The 22,508-nt window shown below is 47.4% G+C and overlaps 1 protein-coding gene across 2 annotated transcripts in view; it reads left to right on the top strand.

Annotated features, from left to right (window-relative positions):
• MGLL (monoglyceride lipase) overlaps positions 1-20,840 on the top strand; it is a 62,112-nt gene extending 41,272 nt beyond the window's left edge. For both annotated transcript variants that reach the window (XM_064723762.1, XM_064723763.1), the window contains exons 4-8: positions 4,026-4,162; positions 5,632-5,742; positions 9,687-9,776; positions 15,542-15,757; positions 17,103-20,840. In XM_064723762.1, coding sequence (XP_064579832.1) covers positions 4,026-4,162; positions 5,632-5,742; positions 9,687-9,776; positions 15,542-15,757; positions 17,103-17,228 — 680 coding nt within the window. In that variant the 3' untranslated portion in view covers positions 17,229-20,840. The remainder of the gene's footprint in view (positions 1-4,025; positions 4,163-5,631; positions 5,743-9,686; positions 9,777-15,541; positions 15,758-17,102) is intronic.
• The last annotated feature ends 1,668 nt before the right edge of the window (positions 20,841-22,508 follow it).

Genomic DNA, 22,508 nt, shown 5'->3' with positions numbered 1-22,508 from the left:
CACTCACCATGCCCAGGGTGCCTCTGAGGGCTGAGGCACCCCACACTGAGCAGGGACTGGTACTGCCAAGCCCTCCTCTCTGCCTAATATTCTGCTTTACTGCATTTAAGGATGGATTTCTTCAGCTCTGATGGATTTATTCAGCTTGTCCCACGGCCCCAGCAAAAAAGCATCCTGCTGGTGGAGATCCAGCCTAGTTACCCTCATCAGACTGAGTCTGCCCAACAAGCCCAGAGCTCATTCTTTCAGGCAGTTCCCATCTGGCTTTCAATGAAGGGAAAGGAGTGTCAAGTTGGACTGGATTTTATTTACATGTTTTTCAGGATATCTCCAATCTGAACAGGACGTAACCTTTCTTTGAGGCGTGTGAGCCAATGTCAGCTGAAGAGCCTGGCTGCTTTGGAGTGGTTTTCAAAAGCAAGCCCCACAGCATGAGAGAATGTGGGATTTGAGGAATGAAGGGACTTGTAGATGTAGAGGTCACAGGATCTGTTTTGCTGGCAGAGTCATATTTACATGGTTATAAGTGACTACCCTGAGACTTCACACCCTCAAGTACTCCATCCCTGAACTCTCAGCTTTGTCTCCCTGTGCAGGCAGTCAGTGTTATTTTATCCAGAGAGATGTGCAGTTCTGGAGGATCTATAATCATAGGTAGAACCACACTCTGAAGTCATGCTCTCTGACAGGACTGACTGAGTTGTTTCTTGTTCTTGACTCCAGGGCCAGAGCCACAGTCTGAGCATGCTCATGCTGAAAAATAGAGGGAAGAATTAAAAAACTGTGTGATATATTGGGCCAGATGATCAAGCCTTTATTTGGATTTTGTTTGGGCAAAGTACGTTAATTTGCAGAGGTGTGTTTGGTTGGAAATGGGTGCTTAAACCTCCTGACTCTAGATTTGCAACTTGAAAATATGTGGTTTGGATTCTCACTTTTAAAGGCCTGTGGAAAGGGTGCCTGCAGTTAGGTCAGTACACACAACCTGAAATGATCACTGAGCCACTGCACACACACAGCACTAGCAGGGAACCACACAGCTGGGTGTGAAGATAGATAGATGAGAAATAATTTAAAAGTTTTGGGTGCTGTGGGGACGTGCACCAGCAGTCACAGCGCTGTGCACTGCACCTCACACTGCCTTGCTGAAACCTGTGGGAATGCTGAGATGAGGAGCTCAAGGAGCTGGGATTCTTGGACAATTCTCTGTTGTCACCCTTGGTGTTGTGTCACTTGGGTGTGGAGCAGTCTCTGATTAGTTCCAGTTGCTAGGGGAAGGTGGATTCACTCCTTTTGCACCCACTGGCACTGTGGAATCACCACAGCAGCTTCATTCCCAGCAAAACCCAAAGATAATAACTTTACATCAAGGATGAACATGACCTTTCACTCTTAATAGCTCTAAAGGCAAAAGATCAGAGAAAAACACGTCAATACTCTTGATTGTATTGATGTTTGGTTGTGCAAATATCTTTCCTCTAATGGAAGGGGTCTTGGTTCCTCACCCTGAAGTTGGTCAGCTGGGGAATTCAAACTTGCAATATACTCATTCACTGGAGGATGAGTTTGGTTTCTTGGAGGGGAAGAACAGAAAATAGTAAAATAAAAGACCATGAGCTAGCAATGCCCCCTGGCTAACCTTGTGCAAGGGGCAGGGAGAGTATCAAAGCAAAGGCTTGCATGGCTTTCCTGTCCCACATGTGCAGACAAACTGCTGCTCAGGCTTTGTGCCATCTGAGTGGGGAACAGGAGTTTGGTATTTAAAACCAGGGTTAAAAAGGGGGGTTCATTATGTTATTAACAAAAAAAAAAGGAAAAATTTGAAGAGGAATTTGTCACAGCATTGCACAGGTATTCCTTGGATTGCACAATCATTGCTCTGACTGCTACAAGCAGTGTCACTGTTATGTGGGGAAATTCTTCACACTAGAGCCAAGGAGGCTTTCCAGACCTCCCTCAGTCTCATCCAAAAATAGGCCAAGGGCTCCCAGTTCCAGAGCAAGGAGTCATGGCCCACTGACAGGCCTTGGCCTCAGGGGTTTGCTGTCTCTGCTTGCACAGCTGCCTGAGACTGCAGAGAAGGAGAAACTAGAATCAAGTGAGGCAGCACCAGAGAAAATAAAAAACTGAAGTGCAGAGCTCTGTTAGGGAAAATGTTCCTCTCTCTGGACTGTTCAACTCACATTAAGCTGCTACATTTGGAGTTAAATAGTAGGCAGATAACACATTTGTGGACCATAAAGTGAGTGGACTGAATGTGTATAAAAATTGTAATAACCTCATTTTCCATCTGTAATAATAACCAGTTTAAAGTCAATAGTTCCTCTAGCCACACACATGGTTTCACTTCTGGAGATTATCATGACTTGTATTTTAATTTGCTCTTCGATTTGTTTCTGGTCACTGATCCATGGAGGATGCTTGCTGCACCATATTTTGGCAGGAATTGGAGTGTGTGCATGGAAAGCAGAACTGGTAAAATGTTACTTATAATTGATCAGCATGGTGTGTATGTGTTTTTATGGCAGCCAGGGTGGCTGATTGCAGCCTGCACTTCCAAAAGACCCAGCCATGGAGACCACCTGACAAAAAAACAAGTTTGGGGCTCAGTTTCTCCTAGATGGAGTGAATTTAGTCCAGATTTTTATTAGAAGTTCTTCCTAATTTGCAAGGTGATTTTTTTGGGTGGCTTACAAGAAAGTTGAGACCTACTGATTCCCACTGGTATGACCACTGCCAGCAGATGTGACTGACTACCTTTGTGGCTGTGTCAGTGGTGCTTTTCTTTGCTGATCACTGCAAGGGGAACCATCCAGCATGTCAACAATTATCAGCTTCACCTCCTTTAACAAGCCATTGTCCCTTTGTGTCTATAAATGTGCCTCAGCGCCCACTGGAGAAGGCCTAAGGAGACACCCAGCAGGAGGGAGATGTTTAACACCCCCTATGCCCTGACCTACATGAGTGGGATGTGTTTTCCCCTTCACAATTTTCCTTAACAACCTGCATGGAACAGAAACAAGCAAAGGGCTGTTTCTAAGGACAAACCCTATTTGTGATAGGCAGTAACATGCATGTGTGGTCAGGTAAGCACGCAAACTGCTTCCCCAAGGTGGCATTAATTTCAAGCCTTTGCAAGCTCAAAATTGCCTGGGGCTGTGTTGGTGGTGATGCTGGCTCCACCTCTGCCAGGGATGCCACTGTTCCCATGGCAACTCACCAGCTCCCATTTTAATCTTCCCCTTCCCTTCCGTGAGGCAAGATAATTCCCAGACACAGAGCGAGGAAACAGTGTCCAGGTGTGGTACAGCTGGCATTAACACTTGTTTAGGAGGAGGATGCCACTGGATACTTGCCCACTGCAGGCTGCTGCAACCTCCATCACTTGACCCCTTACCTTACACAGAGAAGGTTTCCAGCCCACCCAGCACTGCAGAGTATCATGAGAAAAAGCAGGACTGTGAAGTTTATGCACACTCAAGCCCTGAAAAGCCAGTGTCCATGGTCTATTTAATTTATAGCAACTCTGTCTAGTCCAGAATCTTTCTGTTGTTGGCCAAGATGCAACACAGCAGTTACAGCTGTACAATGAGCCACCAGACCCATGATCCCTGAGGCAAATCCCTGTTTCACAGGATGCAGTGACCCTGGGATCAGCAAGGCAAGACAGCCCTTCCCCACCCTGATGGTGGAGGTTACCAGAAGTAAATTGGTAGTCTTAGTCTTGAAGAGCAGATAGAAACATGAGGGAACAGAAGTCCCAATTTAGAGGCCCCTTGCAATCCTTTAACATTCTATGATTATTTTTTTAAGTCAGGTCATGGACAATATGGCCCTTGACAGCTCTGTGCAGTTTCCTTTGCATTTCTGCAGCACTTTTTCTGTTGAGAGATGACTGCAGGAGAAGGTCAAGTTAGGACAGGAACAGTCCAACAGGTTTATTTCTGCCAGGTCCTTTCTTGACTGTACCCAGTGCTTCCAGTGACTTATCTGTGTGCTCTGTGTGCTCTGCTTCTCCCCTGCAGTTGGCCACGGGCAGAGCGAGGGTGATCGGATGGTTGTCTCAGATTTCCACGTCTTCATCAGGGACAGCTTGCAGCACATTGATCTCATGAAGAAGGAGCACCCCAAACTGCCTATTCTCATCCTGGGGCACTCCATGGTAAGCACCACCCCCTACCCCTCCCAGGACATGTGTCACAGCCTGGTGGCACTCATGGAGATGGCAGGAAATAACTCCACAGCAGGAAAACAAAACTGCAAAGAACCTTCCATTCCACTTCATTCACTGATTGATTTGCCAGCAAGCTACAGCCCTGAGATCTGCCTTGAGTAAAGACAGTCCTTAACTTTCCACCCCCACCATGGCCCTAATTAGCCATTTGCAAGGAGGAGCCTGCTTTTTAACATGACCATTCACTCCCGTGGCTGTGTGGTAAGGCTCACCAGCTCCCTGCAGCATCGGGTTTCCCCTTTCATTTTAACCAGTAACCAGGAGGTTAAGCCCTCCAAGGCTTTGTGAGGAGCATGGGGATGAAGCATAAAAATACCCTGTAGCCTTATTCTGTTGAACAACCTAACAGGAAAATGTACCAAGGATTAAGGCTGCAAAAACAAAGGCACTGATTTGGTGAACAGATCTGAAGCCTGATTCTGACAGCACGGGCCAAATCCCTTTATTCAAGCTAACAGTATTCCCACTGATGTCATTGATCTGCCCTCTCTGCCTTCCCAGAGGAGAGGAAAATGAATGAGTACTTTGGGATTCAGCCCATGCTCAGATAAAGAAGTGTTCTGGCATAAGAAGGCATGGCATGCTCTGAAGGGCTCTCGTGCTCCAAAGCCACCGTGTAACAAGGAGCAATTTCCCACTGAAGCCTTTGAGATGCTTCTTGCTGCTGCTCCATTTAACAAGCCCCTGGTTCTCCAGAAGTGTGGAAGTTCACCAAATATTTCCCTTGGCAACTAATCCTTTCCCAAGCAAGCCCAAAGGATCCCTTCCAGCAGCACCCCTCGCCATCAGCCCGTCCTCGTGCGGGACGGCTCAGCCTGGCTCTCATTTAGCTCCAGACCATGGCTGGGTGTTTGCTGCCAGGCCCTTGTGGGGCTGGGGGACACTGAAGAGGAGAATATTGAATTCCCATTAATTAGTGAAGATTTTCACATGCCAGTGGCAGCACTGCTGTTGCCCAGGTTACCAGTGGCACAGCACGGAGCAAGCCCGGCTTCAGGGCACCTTCCCCATGCAGCACCAGTCTGTCAGGCTGATAAAACTCAACTTATTTTTCAAGTCCCTCCTGAACTACCACTTCAGATATTTTCTTCTTCTCAGTCCTTTAAAGTAAGAAGGACACAAGTCATCCTGGGGAGCTGATGGACGTTGCATGGAGAGTTGAGTTGCGTGACGAGAGGGTTTGTAGCCTGAGAACAGAAACCAGATCTCTTCTCCCCCACAAAGCCAGACACTTCCAGTACTTCCACTCTTGCAGCCTCCCTTGCTGACCCCACTGCACTCTCAGTGGGGCAGAAGTAATGGCTTGCTTGGACTAAACCCCTTCCAGTAACAGGATTACAATGCAAACAAGATGTTGGCACCTGTATTAAGCTGTGGGCTGTTATTTTGCATTGCAGGGGGGAGCCATCTCCATTCTGACAGCCAGTGAGCGGCCCAGTGAGTTTTCAGGCATGCTGTTGATCTCTCCTTTAGTGGTAGCCAGCCCAGAAGTCGCCACTCCCATCAAGGTAAGAGCAAACCCCTTTGCACATGGTCACCTTGCTCTTCTGCACCAGGAAAAGAGTTAACACCTCTGGCCTTGAAATGCAAAACCTCTTGAGATCTGTGCCATCTTGATGCCAGTCAATACTTTTAAGTGCCTCCCCCATATTTCCATCTACTTTTCATAGGGGAAGTGAATCCTGAACCTGTCCAGAAAAACCTGTTTAAGCAAGAGTTGGGTACTGGTGGTAGCAGACTGTGCTTTCTTCACCTCACCCCGTGGCAGCCCACACAATGCTGTCCTTTCCCTTCCTCTCCTACAGCTTTCTTCCTGACTCATGCAGAGTCTGGTATGGTTGCAACACAGGCTGCTGGCTAAGTCAGGCCAGGGTTATTTTTGGCATTTGGGGGATGACCAATTTCTGAACAGAACTAGAGCTCCTCAGTCCCAGAAATCCTTTATGAGCCTCAAAAGAGGCTCCCAGCTGAAGCATCAGTGCCCCAGCTGCATCCCATTTGGCCTGGTACCATGACTGGTTCTTGTCCAGACCATCTCTTTTGGTTTGCATTTAGGCTTTATCCCCCTCCCATCTCCATCTGCCCTCCAGAGCTGTTTCTGATCCACAGTTGCATTGCCCAGTTTGCCCTTCCCCAGGGAAGCTCTGCAAAGCAACTGAGCCTCAGTTCTCTCCTCCTTTTTGCATTCTAAAAAGAATAAACAGCAATCCTAAAAGAAGCTGCAAGCAAAGGGAAGGAGCAGCTAAACCAGCACGAAGGACAGAGCCTCTCATTCCCACAGGACTCCTTCTTTTATCCTCTCTCCTTAGACACTTCTCCTAGGGCTAGCTTCTTGTTTTAATTTACTTCTAAGCTATTTCTCCTTTTTTTTTTTTCCTCTGTGAGGAAGCAGACAGATTGCCTCAACTTTCAGTATAATCCTGTCCCACTTTCTGCTGTAGCCAAAGCCATCTATAGACCTCACAAATCATTACAAGCACCAAAGGGTGCTTTCTAATTACCTCTTTTCCACTGAAAAAAATGCATTAAGACCTCTAGCCTTAAGAATCAGAACCCTGCTGAGATCTGCACCACCTGGATGCCAGTCAATATTTTCCTTCTGAGTGCTTTCCCATAGTCCTACCTAATTTTAAGAGTAGAAGTGAATCCTGAAGTAATCCAGCCCAAGTAAATTTATTTAAATAGGAGGCAGAATACCAAAGTCTGATTTTAGGAGGCTGGTTACTGATTCTTCAAATGAGGCTACATCTGGCATAAGTGGCCTGTGAGCACCAGTGGCCTTGCTTTTTCTTATCTGGGAAAGCAAAAAAGAATAACTATTAAGAAAAAATAATAAACAGTCTGAATATGAGAGAGACTGTTATCCTTTACTTTCTAATCAAGAGAAATAGAGAACAATTGCTGTAGCTTTACCTTTTGCTGGATGCTTAACCCTTTCTGAAACAAGGACTCACCAGGTCTGTGGGAACTAGCATTACTGTAGTCTGCTTTGTTGCAGATCTATACCAGGTGTTGCTTTATTTCTGTGTAAGAAAAAAATGCAATGATGCATTACTTAGGTAGGAAATCCTGTTCTCTAACTGGTGCATTTTGGAGGTTTTTATTTTGTCTCTTTCCTAGAAAGTCTCTCACATGCAGTATTACAAAAGCACAGTCAGTTTCATTCTCTTTCAAATCTATTGCATCTCAACACTGATAAAAAATTAATTATGCCTGAAATAGCTCTGTTCTGTCACACTCAGTTGAAATCATTTTGGGAGTTGAAAAGGTATTTGCAAGAGGAAGGATTGAAAACAAGCTGAGTATTCCTGCATAAACCACATTTTCCCATAAAGCTGTGTGGGTTTTTTTTCCTCTGAGAGTCAAAAAACATTTCATGGTGATTGTGCCTCTGAGGAACAAAGGCTTATTTTTCCCTTGGAACTGGTACGACTTCTGAGCCCTGGGCCATTTCCCAAGGACCACTGCATTCATCCCTTTGCTGGGGAAGTTTCCAGCTGAGCAAGAATTTACCTTGGCCTGAACAAATGAGGGCTCAAGACAACAATAACAGCGAGCCAGATGACACACTGGGTCCTTCAGACCCTCTCAGAAATACCTTCCCTGGCTGCTGAGCCAGCCCTGGCAGCAGCAGAGGCACAGCACTGTGCAGGCTCTGTGCAGGAAGATCAAATGCTGCTCTTTGCAGAAACTATTTCATCAGTGCCCTATAAATCCTGTGTCCTGATGGAAGCATCCAGTTGCAAATCCAGTTTTGTGAGAGGGATCTTGCTGCCTTCCCCCTTTTCTTCTCAACTGACCTGGACAAAATTCAGCTCTGAGTCTTTGCCGTTTCAAAGGCTGCAGAGACAGGAGTCACATATGCTGGCAAAGGGCAGAGCAGGGGTGAAAGAGCATCTCCCTCTACATTTCTGCTATTGAATGCTTTGAAATCAGGTGGGCAGGACATCCCCTTAGGAAATATTCCCTGGTGTTTAATCCTGTACTGACCCTCAGCCCATTGTTTAAGGACTCACTACACAATATTGTCTCTTTAGCTTTTGTGTTTTCACCTCTTGCTGATCTTTTGCTTTCTAACCTGACTGGACATCACGTTGCTCAGTCTTCCAGTCTGAATCTGCACCCAGTAATACTGCAAAGGACTTTTCCTAAGGTGTAACCAAACGGAAAGAAAATGCTATATTGATTTTTATTGTTGTTGTTGTTGCTTTATTCCTTTATTCTGTTCAGTTTAGCAGAGATGATAATCATCAGGTTCAGAGTCATAATCCTGCCTAGGATATCTGAAGGTGCATAGCTTAAATCACCACTGCCTGGAGTTAACATGAAATGAGGAAAACCCCATTCCTTCTTGGATAATCATAAGCTCATACCTGCATTGTTGTGTAGTAAAACTTAACTTTGCTGGAACAATGTCATAGCCAGTGAGGAGCTCAGGGTACTGGCAGTGACACTGGCTCCTGCTCGTGTCTACCCCAAGGTACACACGTGTTCCCAAACCTGCTGTAGTCTTTACTGCTTTTCCCTCCTCAATGACTTTGACTTCAACCTTGTGTTATTCCCCTAATACCATAATTAATCTGTCATGTGTCATCTGTGATCTGAAGTGCCAGGGAGTGCTTCAGAAATTGTTAGGTATCTGCAGAAACAGAGGGCATAGGGGACAGCCTACCTCCAAGTGTTAGCTGTGAACACCACAGCTCCACAAACCAGACCAATGAACACTCACTGTGTATTTTCTCACTTAAGCAGTGATCACTTAATTAAAGGCAGCTATCAAAGATCAGAGAACTCTGATATCAATGTGCTTGTAGTGCTATTGAAATAAAAGATGTTACCCTTTCTTCTAGCAGCAGTTTCCAGCCCAGGCTGCTCAGTGCTTTTGTGTGTGGTTCCCAGGAGACGTGTGAGCAATGGATTCCCTTAGCCAATGCATGCACGCTTGGCTGTTGTTTATTTACAGGTTCCCTGGAGAATATGCTTATCAAAATGAGTGCAGCCTAGGCAACTGTTGCAAATGGCACCCAGCATCACTTATGCACTGCAGCCTGAGAGCAGAGCTGTGGCAGCAAGGAAAGGGCAGGAAAACACCAAAACCCAGCCCTCTAAGAGCTGGAAACAACCTCTTCCTATCAAAGTACTTAACTGAGGCCTTTCAGAAATTAACTGAAGAATGAGGAAAAGCCCCAGCACAATGAAGTTGTGCTGCTGCATGTGGACGGACAGCTGACGGCATTTCAGTCTAGCACACCCACTCCCTGCTCCCAGGAGCAGTTTAAACACTTTCCTCGTTAAGAGAAATGGTTTAAATATAGGACAGATCTTTCTCCAGAGTTAGTTGACAATTCTCAACTGTTTAACTCCTGTGCTGATTTTCATCATCTCAGGATTTGAGATTCTATGTTCCCTCTCTTCCTCTAACTGGCTCTTTGCTTCCTTTTCTCTCCCACAGGTTTTTGCAGCAAAAGTGCTCAACTTTGTGCTCCCAAACCTCTCACTGGGGTCCATAGATCCAAGTGCAATTTCCCGGAACAAGAAAGAGGTGAGAACCTTAATGCCATTTTAACTCACTGCATAGTTGGTATCTTGTGCCAGTCTTGCCATTTTTCTTTCAGAAAAACCCACAAGTGTTTAGCTAAATCAGGAGGGCAGAATCTGTGCTGGTGCAGAAAGGTGACATATCTCTGAAGCCAGTGGAACTGGCTGCTCACAGAAGGCTGTGGGGAACCAGCTGCTCCCCCCTGCCTTGCACCCACAGCTCTGGGTACCAGACATGGCAGAGAGCTACAGCTGCAGGGGAAGCATGTGGGAGCCACATCTTTGTCTCTGCTGCACCACCACCACTCATGACAGCAGCAAACCCCAGCTCAGGTAGCAAACACACTGCTAAAGTCAACTTTTCCACCCCTGGTCCTTGCAGTGAAATCATGCAAAACCCCACAGTCCTGGGGATTCGTTTTCCTGCTTCCAAACCAGGATCATATCATGCCAGATGCATTCAAGCAGAGGACAAGAGCATGCTTGAACCAAAGAACTTGTTCCAAGGTCTCCTGGATCATACTCTGACTCTGCTACAGCCTTTCCAAACAAATTATATCTCCATGCTGCACCCAAGAATGATACTTTAGGGAACTGAAGCAACTGTTGTAACAACACAGCTCCAGCCTCACCACTGTGAATGTGCATGGAACTGTCCTGGGTTGAGTTTTTACAGTGTCACAACAGCCTGGGACTGTCTCACTCCCACCCACTGCTGGTGATAACTGTGCCAGCCTGTCCGTGCCATCCCTGCACAAACAGGTGTAGCTGCAAATGAGGGTTTTTCCTTCTCACCACTGTGGGAGGAGAGAAAGGAGATAATCACAAACCATGTCATTATTAAAAGTGAATGAAGGTGCTTAGGGTACTTGGTGCATTTCAGAAAGCACCATTTTTTCTTGAATCATAGAAAATGGCACTCAAGGGTGTCTCAAGAGTTTTGCTGGTGCAAAGTGGTCACTTGTTCCTGTGCTCCCATGCTCACATCTCACTGGCAGATGCTGTAATTTTCCCTGCTGTTCATGCAATGGTTCATACTTTAACTAGGAATTAATAAATTGCCTTTCTCTGGGAGGGCAGCTTGACTAGCATTAGAATTGAAGCTGAAAGGATCAGGGGCAAAGACAGTGCCAGCACCTGTGTGAGTGCATTTGGCCTCAGCACCTCCCACATCTTTGGCTCACCTATTCAGAAAACTGGAAAGCAAAGAGTTTCCCAGAATAGCCTCAAGGCTCAGGGTTGTTTCTTGGCACTGCCAGAGGGGTTTTTGTTCCAATGACTTTCAGTTCACTTATCCTTGAATAGAGCATAAGATTTCACTGTGTTGGAGGTGGAAAGATCCAAGGAGCTGAGGAAAAGAAGACAGGACCAGTGTGGAGTGAGATCATGTGCATCCGCTGATGCACCATGTGACATATGCTCCAAAGCACCAGATGAGGCTGCACAAAATCTATGCCTGGGAAGAAGGCTGAACTCCAATCTAGCTGTAGAAACCTGTTCCTAATTGCATTCAGCTGCCATAACTCGTTGCATATAATTCAGAGAAAAGGTTTAAACTAGACAATCGATTCCCTAAAATGGCACAGAGCAAAGTTTTCACATCTACATTTGTATTTAGAGGATAAAAGCAATCAGTGCTTTGGAGGGGAGAGGGATTGGAGAGCTTTATTCCCTACCTGAAGAGTGAGCATGTCTGTGACTTGTGGGTCTTTACCTGCCTCTGCTCTGATTTGTTATGTGACTCCAGAACTCTGCTGCAGCTGCATTTAAAGGATGTTTTCAATTTAAAACATTTAAAGATATTTTAAATACACCTCCAAGAGCCAGAAGATGCAACTGCTGCACTCGATAGCTTTGTAGGAGAAAAGTGATGATGTAGGGACATCCTGAATAATAATAATGCATTTAGGGAAGTGTCAGAGAGCTCCTGAAATTGGCACACAGTATTGACTGAGCACTTCCGTGCTGTGGTGATGGTAGGAGTCACCACAGCAACCACTGGACATAGTTTATCATAATTGCAATTGTGTTGTCTTTCTAACCATGTATTTGCTGCTGCTTGGTCTGTTCTGTGATGCTTCAAGTCTCTAAAGGTTCCTTGGAGCGTTGTTTTGCTCTGCCCTCTCCCTCTCCATGGAGCAAGGGAGAGCCTTTTGCAGTGGATAAAGGTGTAGCTCTGCTTCATCAGAGCCTGCCCATAATGGAGATGTTTTCCAAATGAGACACCCTGTGTGCTGTGCTGCCTTCTCACCTGCACCTGAGCACACAGCTGACATAGCAGCTGGGGGTAGTGATGTAAAGCACTTTCCTGACCCCCTTCAGACACCAGGATTTGAGGGCCCAGGCACTTACTGAAGACAAGACAGCATTTTGGTCCTGTGCCTGCCTCTAAGCACACCCCACCCTCCTTTTGGATTCAAGACATTCAAATTTAAAGCACACAATGTGCTGGAAACATCCATTATTTATATCTTACACATACTCTCCTGCCAGACCAGCTTTCTATTCACTAGAAATATTTTTGGGACAACATCCAAGAATTTCCTAATGAGTTTGTGTTCCCAGAAAGCTGTCTTCAGGCTATGGGGACTGAAATATGGAATGATGCAGAGATGTTTGTTTGATGTTTGCTGTACCAAACACAAGAGAGAAAAAAGAGAGCAAGAAGCAACCTTAAAAACCAGTCCTGATATTCCAAAGAGGAATGACATCACAGTGACAGGAGCCTCTTTACCCCTGTAATCTTTGTTAGCTGCTGTTGATTTAGTGGAATGGTCCCTCTGATTCAAGCCTTGTTCCTGCCAAGCCCACATGGGATGGGGCTGCAAGAGGAGATGCAGACCTCAAAACAGGTCAATGCAATGCAGCAACCTGATGGTTGCTTCTGTATTGGAATTACATAAAGATAAAAACAGCTGTTGTGAGGGACCCTGGAGAGCCTTTGCCTGGCGGTGTCTGGAGCAGTCTCAGGCTCTCCTGGGATCACCTTCTGTTCTTGCCCCTATCTCAGAGCTTGGTGCAGCAACAACAGTTCTGGGCTTGCAGGGTTTGCAGATTGTAGCCTGCAAAACATGAAGCCCATTCCCTTCTTTCCTCCTTCCCCAGAGAGCTGCTGCTTGGCACTCACCCCATCACTGAGCATTAGTCTGACAAGGATTCCTGTTCACTGACTATGAACAGGATACTGCCCCTGCACTCCTGATCATTTTGGGCTGGGACTGGATTTGGTCTTTTTTTTTTTTCTCCTGCCATCCACTACACAAAAATATTTGTTGGCTGCTCAGTAGCTAAAAAATCCCCATTCTTTCAGACAACAAGAGAAAGAAACCCTTCAGGTCATTCTTGTAGCATTTATGGGGCTGGGGACGAGGTCAGCTCACATGAATTCATCAACACTCTTTTACTCCATGGGAAGGGACCTTCTGTCAGTCCATCCACCTATCCCTCCTGAATCCCTGCTGCAAAATCTCTTATTTATTACACTCAATTAAAAAAACCCAACCAAACAAACCCACCAAACTAAAAAATACTAAAACCATTTCAAAACTCTGTTGCTTTAGCACAGCACTATGACATAGGTCCAGATTAGGTTGAAGCCAGTTGCTAAGTAGCCAATGCACACTTTTTTTGCTCAAAAAGCTGATGAGGGTCCCCATGTTTGCCTGAGCATACCAGGGTGGACCCAGCTGCCAACAGGAGAGTGAGCTGCACCCCACCAGGCCCTTGGTGTTCTGAAAGTCAAAGCTGAACTTCTTCCATGAGCACATTCACAAGGGAACAATTTCTTCTAAACACAGGCAGCTTCTTGCCCTGTTTTGAAGACTTTGGAGAGCAGGGAAGGTGCAGCTGAAGAGTGCAGGGGATAAAAGATGCAGATGGAGATTTCTGTACCAACAAGCTGGTTGGGCACTGGGATGGTCCATGCAGAGCCAAAAGGGCTGTGAGCTGCTCAGTCTCTGCTTCCCAGGGCCATTAGCAAGAGCAGAGGATGCTTACCATGTCCCCGTGTCTTAACCACAGTCTCATCTTTGCAGTTGCCTCTTACAAGCAGTTTTCCAGACCTTCAGCAAGCACATACTTTTTTGAAAGGGAGATGCTGTGTGTAATATCCTAATATGATGAGCTGTGATGATTATCTTTGTCTCCCTGCCAAAAATTACCCCTCACTTCAGAGCAGACATAATCTTGCAGAGACCAAAATACAACAATAGCCTTAATCAAATCCTAGAAGCATCCACCACTTCCAAGGATCCCTAAGTGAGTTCTCTGACTTGAATTTTTCAGTCCAACACAAAGTGGAGTGGCTGTACAGCTGACCTTCCCTGGACCATCCTCAGTACTGTGGGCTGGCTTTGAGTGGTGTCAGCCACTGATAGTCCCAAATTTCCCCCCACATCTTTCTCTTGCTGCATGTTGGGATAGGAACCATGGATTCAAGCAGTTGGAGGTGGGGGGACTGGAAGGAAGAAAATTATGGGGAAAGACTTGTGAGCATCAGGGTGCCTCACTGCCACCTCCATTTCCAGCGTTTTGTGCTCCAGCACATTTGAGATGACAACAGGAGAAAGTGGCTTCAAACCCTCTGGCAAATGAATGCATCCAGGTGGATGCATTCCCACCATGCATTCCCACCATCCCCACCATGTTCTGCCACCCTGAGAATCTCATCTCACAGGGAACTGAAGACAGAATCCACCCCAAAACCTTTCTGTCCTACAGTGCCTGCCTGTGCTACCCCTACCTTAGCCCCTACAAATGGCTAAGTGTCCTTGGGTGGCCTCTTGGGTCACCTCCCACCCATGGTCCCCTCAGGGCAGGCACAGGCAGAAGCAAAAGCACCTCAAGTTAAAGCCTTCAAGGTAGAATTTGAACAGACCCCAGTGCCTGTGAGGAGAGGAGGAGACTGTTTTCAGCTAACCTATAAATAACCATCATTTCTATAAACATCTGCCAGGGTTGGGAGAAAGTGGAGGCTGTGCCAGAGACCAGCCCATAATCAAAGCATTCTGGCAAATATTGCAATAGTGGGGTCTGTGTGGGCCGTCTCTACATACAGTATACAAATATTTACTGTAGATTTGCCTGCTGCAGTAACTACTCCATCCTAGCAACTTTCTGTACCAGCTCTTGAGCATTTTTATCCCCTCACAATCTGGCTGAGCAAGTTGTTGACTACTTTTTTTTGCCTACCACCTAATGCCATCATTTGCTGCCTTGTCTGTCACGCTTTGCAGCCAGAGATGAGCCTTTGGCTTTGCAGTCACCTCTGTCAGCTGTCTGGAGGTGTAGGTCGTGGTCACCACCCCCAGACAGGGAAATAGAACATTTGAGCCCTCAGCAGACTCAATTGGCCTGGAGAACATTAGCTTTCAAATAAAACACTTTGAAGAAGAGATATCTCTGTAGAAGAGATATCACATTGGAATGACAGAAGGGCACAGCAGAAGAGAAGAATGCAGGCAGGAGCCCCTGTGGGAATGGTCTTTGTCCAACACTGGTTGTTTCCCTGCAGGAGCTCCTGTCAAAGAGCTCTGGCTTGAATATTTTCTAGTGATGTAAGAGGGAAACATGCAGCAAAGATCATGTCAGGTAGTGTGAGTGATGCTGGTAAACCACAGTACCTCAGCCTTGACTCTGATGGCCGGATGTCCTGAGAGAGTGGGGAATGACTGGCAAGCCAAGGGAAGACTCGTCACTGCCAGCCTGACCTGCTTTTTCTCTTATGCATGAAATACTGCTAATCTCAAACCACCTCTTTCTCCCTGCCAGATGGAGTCATACACATCTGATCCCCTGGTGCACCACGGCGGCATGAAGGTGTCCTTTGTCATCCAGCTGATGAACGCCATCGCCAGAATCGAGCGCGCACTGCCCAAGCTGACCCTGCCCATCCTGGTGCTACACGGCTCCTCCGACAAGCTCTGCGACATCAGGGGCTCCTACCTGCTCATGGACACCGTGCAGAGCCAGGACAAAACACTCAAGGTCATCCTGCTTTCTTGGTGGTTGGGAGATTGTGCTGTCAGTGAGCATGAGTGGCTGTGAGGGGTGGGAGCTGCTGGCCTCCAGAGAGATGGAGGCAAACAGAGCTGGTGCATGGGGGAGGCTGGGCAGGTGACAGCCCCTTTCACCAGCCCAAGCTCAGCCCTCCCTGGGCTCAGTGTGGTGGCCTTTCACCAGCTACAGCCTGCCTGGGGGTAGAGGATGGTGGCTGCATGACTAAAGGGTGTCTTGGACATGAAGCATTTAATTATCCAACCCAAACTTCTGTCATTCGTATCAATAAATCCCCCCGCTAGCAAGCCACCCGTCACTCCAAGCACTACCCCCTGAACCTGACCATGAACTTAAGCTTCTTTGACCAATTTTCAGCCCATCCTTCCTAGGAATCCTACTAATCCTGATCTCAATAACATTCCCAGCTCTCCTACTACCATCCCTAGACAATCAATGAATTGCTAATCGACTCTCAACCCTTCAACTATGATTTATTAATCTAGTTACAAAACAACTAATAATGCCCCTGGACAAAAAAGGACACAAATGAGCCCTAATTTTAACATCCCTCATAATCTTCCTCCTACTCATTAACCTTCTAGGGCTGCTACCCTACACATTCACCCCAACCACCCAACTATCTACAAACCTGGCTCTAGCCTTCCCTCTTGGTGTAGAAGTAGAGCAAGTGTCTGAGCAGGTAAAGCGTTGACCCAAAAAGCTCTTCTGAACAATGCCAACTGTGTGAGCACCAGCCTTACCTCATGTCCCAGCGTGTAAAGGTGCAGGAAGGTCTTTCCAAAATGCTGGACAACAAAAGCCACTTCACATCTGCTCATTTCAAGAGAACCACAGCTGATTAACCAATTGTTAGCACATGAATAAACCTGAAAGAAAAGGGAGGGAGACCAAGGGAAAGCTTTTGTCATAGGAAAAATAACTGGATAGTCTGAGCATAAAAGGAGTAAAATTGCACAAGGCATGATGGGAACATCCCCCATTGTCCTTTACATTCCAAGGGCATGATAAGTATTTCCTCCTCCTTAGTGGAATGGGGCTGGGACATGCATTATGTTCCTAAAGGGCAGCAGGGTGCTCTGGTACCCACAGATGTCAGGCAGGCAGCAATGTCAACACCTTCCTGCTTGTAGAGGGCCAGCACTACCAGTGGCATCTCCTTGATTTCATAACCTGCTACATCTTGGAAAAAAACTGACAAGTTGTGGGCAGGAGGTGTTGGACCTGTGGGTGTTGATGAGAGGGGACTGAAGGCTGTTTTGTTCATGCAGATTTATTTTTTTCTGTGCTGATCTGTACTTCTCCCTGGTTGCAGGTGTATGAGGAAGCCTATCATGCCCTCCACAAAGAGCTGCCTGAGGTCTCTACCTCTGTCTTCACAGAAATACTGACATGGATTGGCCAGAAGGTCTCAGCAGCTGGGGAAACCAGCCATACCTAAGAGCAATCGCATTTGCAGCTCTTACTGGAGTTTTCTAGGAATAGATGTTTTTCTTACTAGAAATCTCTTGGGAAAAGATCTAACATGGAGGGATTCTTGGAATATTTTATCACACACAGCTTAAGGGAGGGTGGGGGGGAGAGGCACTGGGTGGGGCATTATTTGCTGATGTAAATGGCCACTGCCCTAACTTGGAGAAGAGTTGATAGCTGTGAGATGCCCCTCACCCATCAAACTTTCTCCACAGCTTCCCCTTCTCTGCTTTCGCTGTGGTGACTGGGGTGTGTTTATACTGCAATAATTATTGGTATGTAAAAGAAATCAGTATCTTCCACTTCATGGTTTTGATGCCAGGTGCGTCCCTTGTCCCCACCATCCAGCACCTTAAAAACCCTGGTCCTTGAGAGGAGAGCACTAACAAAGGTGCTGGGTGATGAGGAGAGGCTGAAGATGGAGCTGACAGCTCCCTGAAGGTGAAAGGCTGATTTTCAAGATCAGACCCCTTTGGATACTACCTTTTTAATCAGACCAGGCCAGGGGATGGAAATGCCTCCCCCACCACCCTGCACATCCTCTGCGAGTTTGCACTTGGGGAAAGCATGTTGAACAGTGCTTTGATTTTCATCATCCAGGCAGGATCCCAGAGGGAAGAGCAGGAATGTGGAATCAAACCCACTTAGCACATTCAATTCCCCTGCTTTTCCCCATGTCAAACCCCATCTCCTCTGCAAGATTAACTATTCTGTAAATATCCCTAGGGTCAGGGGTTTTTTCCTTCTCTCTTCTTTTTTTTTTTTTTTAACTCTCCTTTCTTTTTTCCTTTTGGAATTAACCACTTGTGCTACTGAAAATGAAAAAGCAAAGTCAAAGTTATAAGAGAATATAGTAATATAATATATGATATAGAGGTGGCTGGAAGCTGGGAAAGAAATGGGAGGAGAGCAAAGGAGGAGTTAATCATTCCTTCTCTTGGCAAGGAACAATGTTGTCCTACCAGGATCCGGTCCTTTCACCATAACTTTACAGTCATAATCTGTTGTTTTCCTTCATCAGTTGGAAAATGTCCTGAAAATAATGCTAGAGAGAAGTGCAGAGCATCTGGTGGCTGGGGAGTAGCAGTGGGTGTCCTCATGGTCCACTGGTTTAGCAGGAGCCCCCACAGCATGAGCAGAGATCCTGTCCAAGGCCATCCCAGCCTCCTGCCAGTCAGCACTGGGGTGGATCACTGAGCTCAGCCCCTCAGGACATGTGGGGACTGAAGGCAGAATGAGGACTGTGATCATCCATCCATCCATCCCACCTGTACCTTGTGCACTGGGCATCCACAGACCCTGCTGAACGAGCTGCTCTGGAGGAGCCTGTGGACAGGTAAGGCAAATTCTTGAGGTGCCTGAGTCTCTGCTAGCAGCAGGGTGAGAGGAGAGAGTTTAGACCCTGGATGAGAGCAGAGCCATTGTAGCGGCACAGTGAAAGCTGCACAGTGATGGCAGAGTGGCTGTGCAGGCCGATTTATCCAGTGTGATGGCCGCAGCATGAATATACTTCTTGGCACTATCCAAAGGGAAGGGGTTTAACCTGCACCTCTCCCTCTGCTTTTGCAGAAGAGAATGCAAATGTTGCACTATGAGAGAGTGGGGCATCTCCCCCAGGGACACACCAGCCCTTACTGCCTTCCCTGGCAGCAGCAAGAAGCACCAAGCACTGTGCCTTGAGCTGCTGCCCCAGGGCTGGATCCCTCCTTTGACAGTCAGGGGGGCACCCACCTCTTCTCCCTTTGGAAGCAGTTCTAGCAAGGTTCAGGAAAGGACCTCGGTGCAATAACAGTCAGAATCAGGGCTCAGTCCCATTCAGTCCCAGCAGCACGGATGGATGAAAGACGTGTGGATGCAGGTTGTATCCTTGTAGTTGCCCTAAGGGGCCCAAGTCAGGGAAGCTCTTTTATACAGGTTGATCCAGGCACTTTGGCATTTGTATTTTCTTGCCTCTAAAGAGAGGAAAGAGCTGTAGTTCTCCCAGCAAGGTTAGCTTTTAATTGAAATATTATTCCAGTGCAATCGGCTGTTCCCAGCAGCCCCTGCAAAACCTCTGGTGACACTTACTCTGGGAAAGAGCAATGAGCAGGGCACCTGCTTTCCCTCTTCCAGCAGCCTGGCTTGAGGCAACTTCTGCTGCCTGGGCAAGCTCCCTCCTGGCCAGATGCTGCTGGAGAAAGACTGCAAGAAGAGAAACACTCCAGCAGTGATAAATCTCACCTGCTCCTTCAGCTGGAAGGGGAAACAAGTGGGTGTGATCCAGAGGTGACAGACGTTGCGGGGGTAGTAGCAAGATGATGATTTAAGGATAGGATTTTTGAAAGCACTTTTCTTGAGGAAGTCAGGAGGAGTAAATCAATGCCCACAATTTTTACATCCCTTCCAAAGTGACAAGCACTTTGCAGGAGGGGAGAGGGAAGTGACCCTTCAGCAGAAGGGTCAGAGCCCCTCTGCTCCCTCCAACCTGGCTTCAGGCAGAGGAACTTTCATTGTCAGTGCCTTTGCTAAAACGTGTCCTTTCACCCAAGAAACATCTGCAGCTGAACAAAAATAAAAGGAAACCAATTACATTGGTCTGGGGAAGACTTGTCTTTCAGTCTATAGCTCAACTCAGCAGTGGCACACAGCCTGGGGAGGCTGTTTGAAAAAAAGGTTTACACACAAAACCTACAAAGAACAACAACAAAAAAAAGCCAAATGACCCTAAAGCCATGGCACAGCAGCAGGTATTGCCACCCTCAGCCAGTTTTCTGAAGAGTTACCTTCTGAGCAATTAACACAGGGAAACCTATCCAAAAGAAGCTGACACTGCCTGCGCTGACCCCACAGACCCCGGGCTGGCTGCTGAGCAGAGGGGCCACAGCCCCTTGGCAGGTGGGGAAATGAGTGCAGAGGGAAGGAGCCAGGAACAAACCAGCCTGGGCCAGGTGAGACAGCGATCTGCACATTCCAGCTCTCTCTGCTGTTGCTGATCCCTTTCCCTGCCTGTAAGCTCCTTTATACTGACCTAGTTAGGTTTCACCAAGCCCCGGAGGAATTCTTCCTTGGCTGACCAGATTAGCAATGAGCAGAGCAGCTGCTGAGGGAAATGTAATTACACTCTGTTTCCAGCTGGCAGGTACCACTTGCAGGGAGCACAGCCAGCCTTAAGAAAGTTGCTGTGCAGAGCTGCACCAGAGACTGCTCTGCCTTGGAGAACAGGTGGCACCCGTGACTGAGCAATAGCAACGTGTAACTACTGTCTATCTCACCACCTGTAGCACTGAGAGGCCATTTCCCACTGCCTAACCCACCCTGTTTTCTATTTAGCCTGTCCTTTTTATACCACTCACCTTAGCACACTGCCAGCACAAACCCCTTGGGATCACGTTTCCTTTTACAAGTAATTCCTGAGGTTGTCTCTCTCGTTCTGTTGTGTTCCAGTTCAATAAAATACATTATATATATATATATATATATACATATATAAAAACATATATACATACACATGTATTTTCAGTGGAAAAACCATATACAAGTTTAGGATTCTTAAAGGAATACAATGTATATTGCAACTAATAATAAAGTTATGTTTTCTGAACAGAGTGTGTCTGAGGGTGTCATTGGTGACCACTCCAAAGTGTTTCCCACAGCCCAGACTAAACAACAGTGTGGAGCTGTTGGAGGATAGGCAGTATCCAGCAAACTCCGCCTGCTTCAGCAGCTGGCTCCCATGCTTTTAGAAACCCATTAAAATGTGATGTTGGTCCTGAACTAAACCCAATTCCAACAGGAAGCATCTGCACTGTGGCCAGGAGTAACTGCTGATTAAATCCTACATTTTGACCCCAGCTGTGCTGCAGATCAGGCTGGGGAGTGGTTCTGATGCTCTCAGCTCCCAGGCAGTGCCCAGATGCTGTAAGAGTTACCGGTCCATGCAGAGGCAGGGTTGGTGCTGTCAGAGTGCCCCCCTGCCCAGAGAGTGAGGCTGGGCCAAAGAGCAGCCTCAAGGTCCCCTCCTGCTCTCCCCTCTATTCACATTTCAGGACAATTCACTTTGTAAGGCTCCCCAGCCACTCACACTCCAAACCCTGTGACAGCTGCTGCAGCAGGGCACAGGACAGGCTGCTCCCATGCCAGCCCTCTGGCCAGAGCCATCAGCAGCACCAGACCCAACCTGCAACCTTCATCAACTCATTTCATCTTCCTTATGCCTCCAGTCCCTAAATCAAGAGAAGAGTATTTGCCTTCTGCAGTCCTGTGCAGGCTCTGTGTCTGATCACACACCAGCTCTGGCCAAGGGCTTTGATGCCCATCAACACAGACAACAGAGGCTTTTCACCAAGCCAGCAGGCACACCATGCTAGTAAGGAGCATCATTAGTAACAACATTTGCTTCAATTCTGGCAACTGCACAGGTCTTTCTTCTGATATTTTGGTGGTTTGTTAAGCTCAGCACAGTTTTGAGGGTCACTGGAGGGTGCTCACCGTGGTGCTGGGACAGGGACTGAGCACAGGAGGGAGGGGACAGTCCTGCACAAGGCTGGGAGCAGCGGCAGCCCAAAGGAGCTCTTTTGGAAGTGTGCACTTCTCCCAGTGTGACCAGCTGATGGCTGCTGAGCTGTCACAGCCATAGGTGGCCTTCCTGTTTTTAGCCTGTGCTTCTACTGTGATCCTGCAGGAACCCTGAAGCTTTTGCCTTTTTCTCTTCCCTCAGCCTGGTGTTACCCAGGGCTGGCTCTGGGGGTAGCTCCCAGCTGGGGATCAGCCAGGGAATGGTAAAGCAGGAGCCAGAGCAGGGTCAGGGTGTGGGGAGAGCTCCTCAGGAGTCCTTTCCAGCAAGGACAGACAGCCTGCACCACCACTGGCACATAAGACAAGAGATGCCATACTCTGTCACAGAGCAGCAGGGACCATGCCTCTGGCACCACCCAGGCCAGGCTCAGGCACTGAGCAGGCAAAGGCTGCAGCTCCAGGGAGTGGTGAAGAATTTCAATTCAGATCTGCTCAGCACACAACCCACAGTGCTTCACCTCCATTTGCTGCTGGTTGAGCATCACAGGAGGGAGCAGTGAGGCTGCACCCACTGCAGAGCTGCTGCTGGGGGTGAGCAGGGACTTCTCCACCCTGCCTGGCTTCAGGCAGAATTCCAGCACAGGAAAAGGGAGATGGAGCTGAAGGGCTGTGCAGGTGCCAGCACACCACCAGAGACCAGGGGTGCCACACACACGCTGCAGCCTGGCACCTGCTACACTCCTTTGCACACAGA

Source organism: Zonotrichia leucophrys, chromosome 12 (genome assembly GCF_028769735.1).
Source record: "Zonotrichia leucophrys gambelii isolate GWCS_2022_RI chromosome 12, RI_Zleu_2.0, whole genome shotgun sequence".
Taxonomy (NCBI): domain Eukaryota; kingdom Metazoa; phylum Chordata; class Aves; order Passeriformes; family Passerellidae; genus Zonotrichia; species Zonotrichia leucophrys.
The sequence above is the reverse complement of the archived record's forward strand: the minus strand, read 5'-3'. Positions and strand labels throughout refer to the sequence as shown.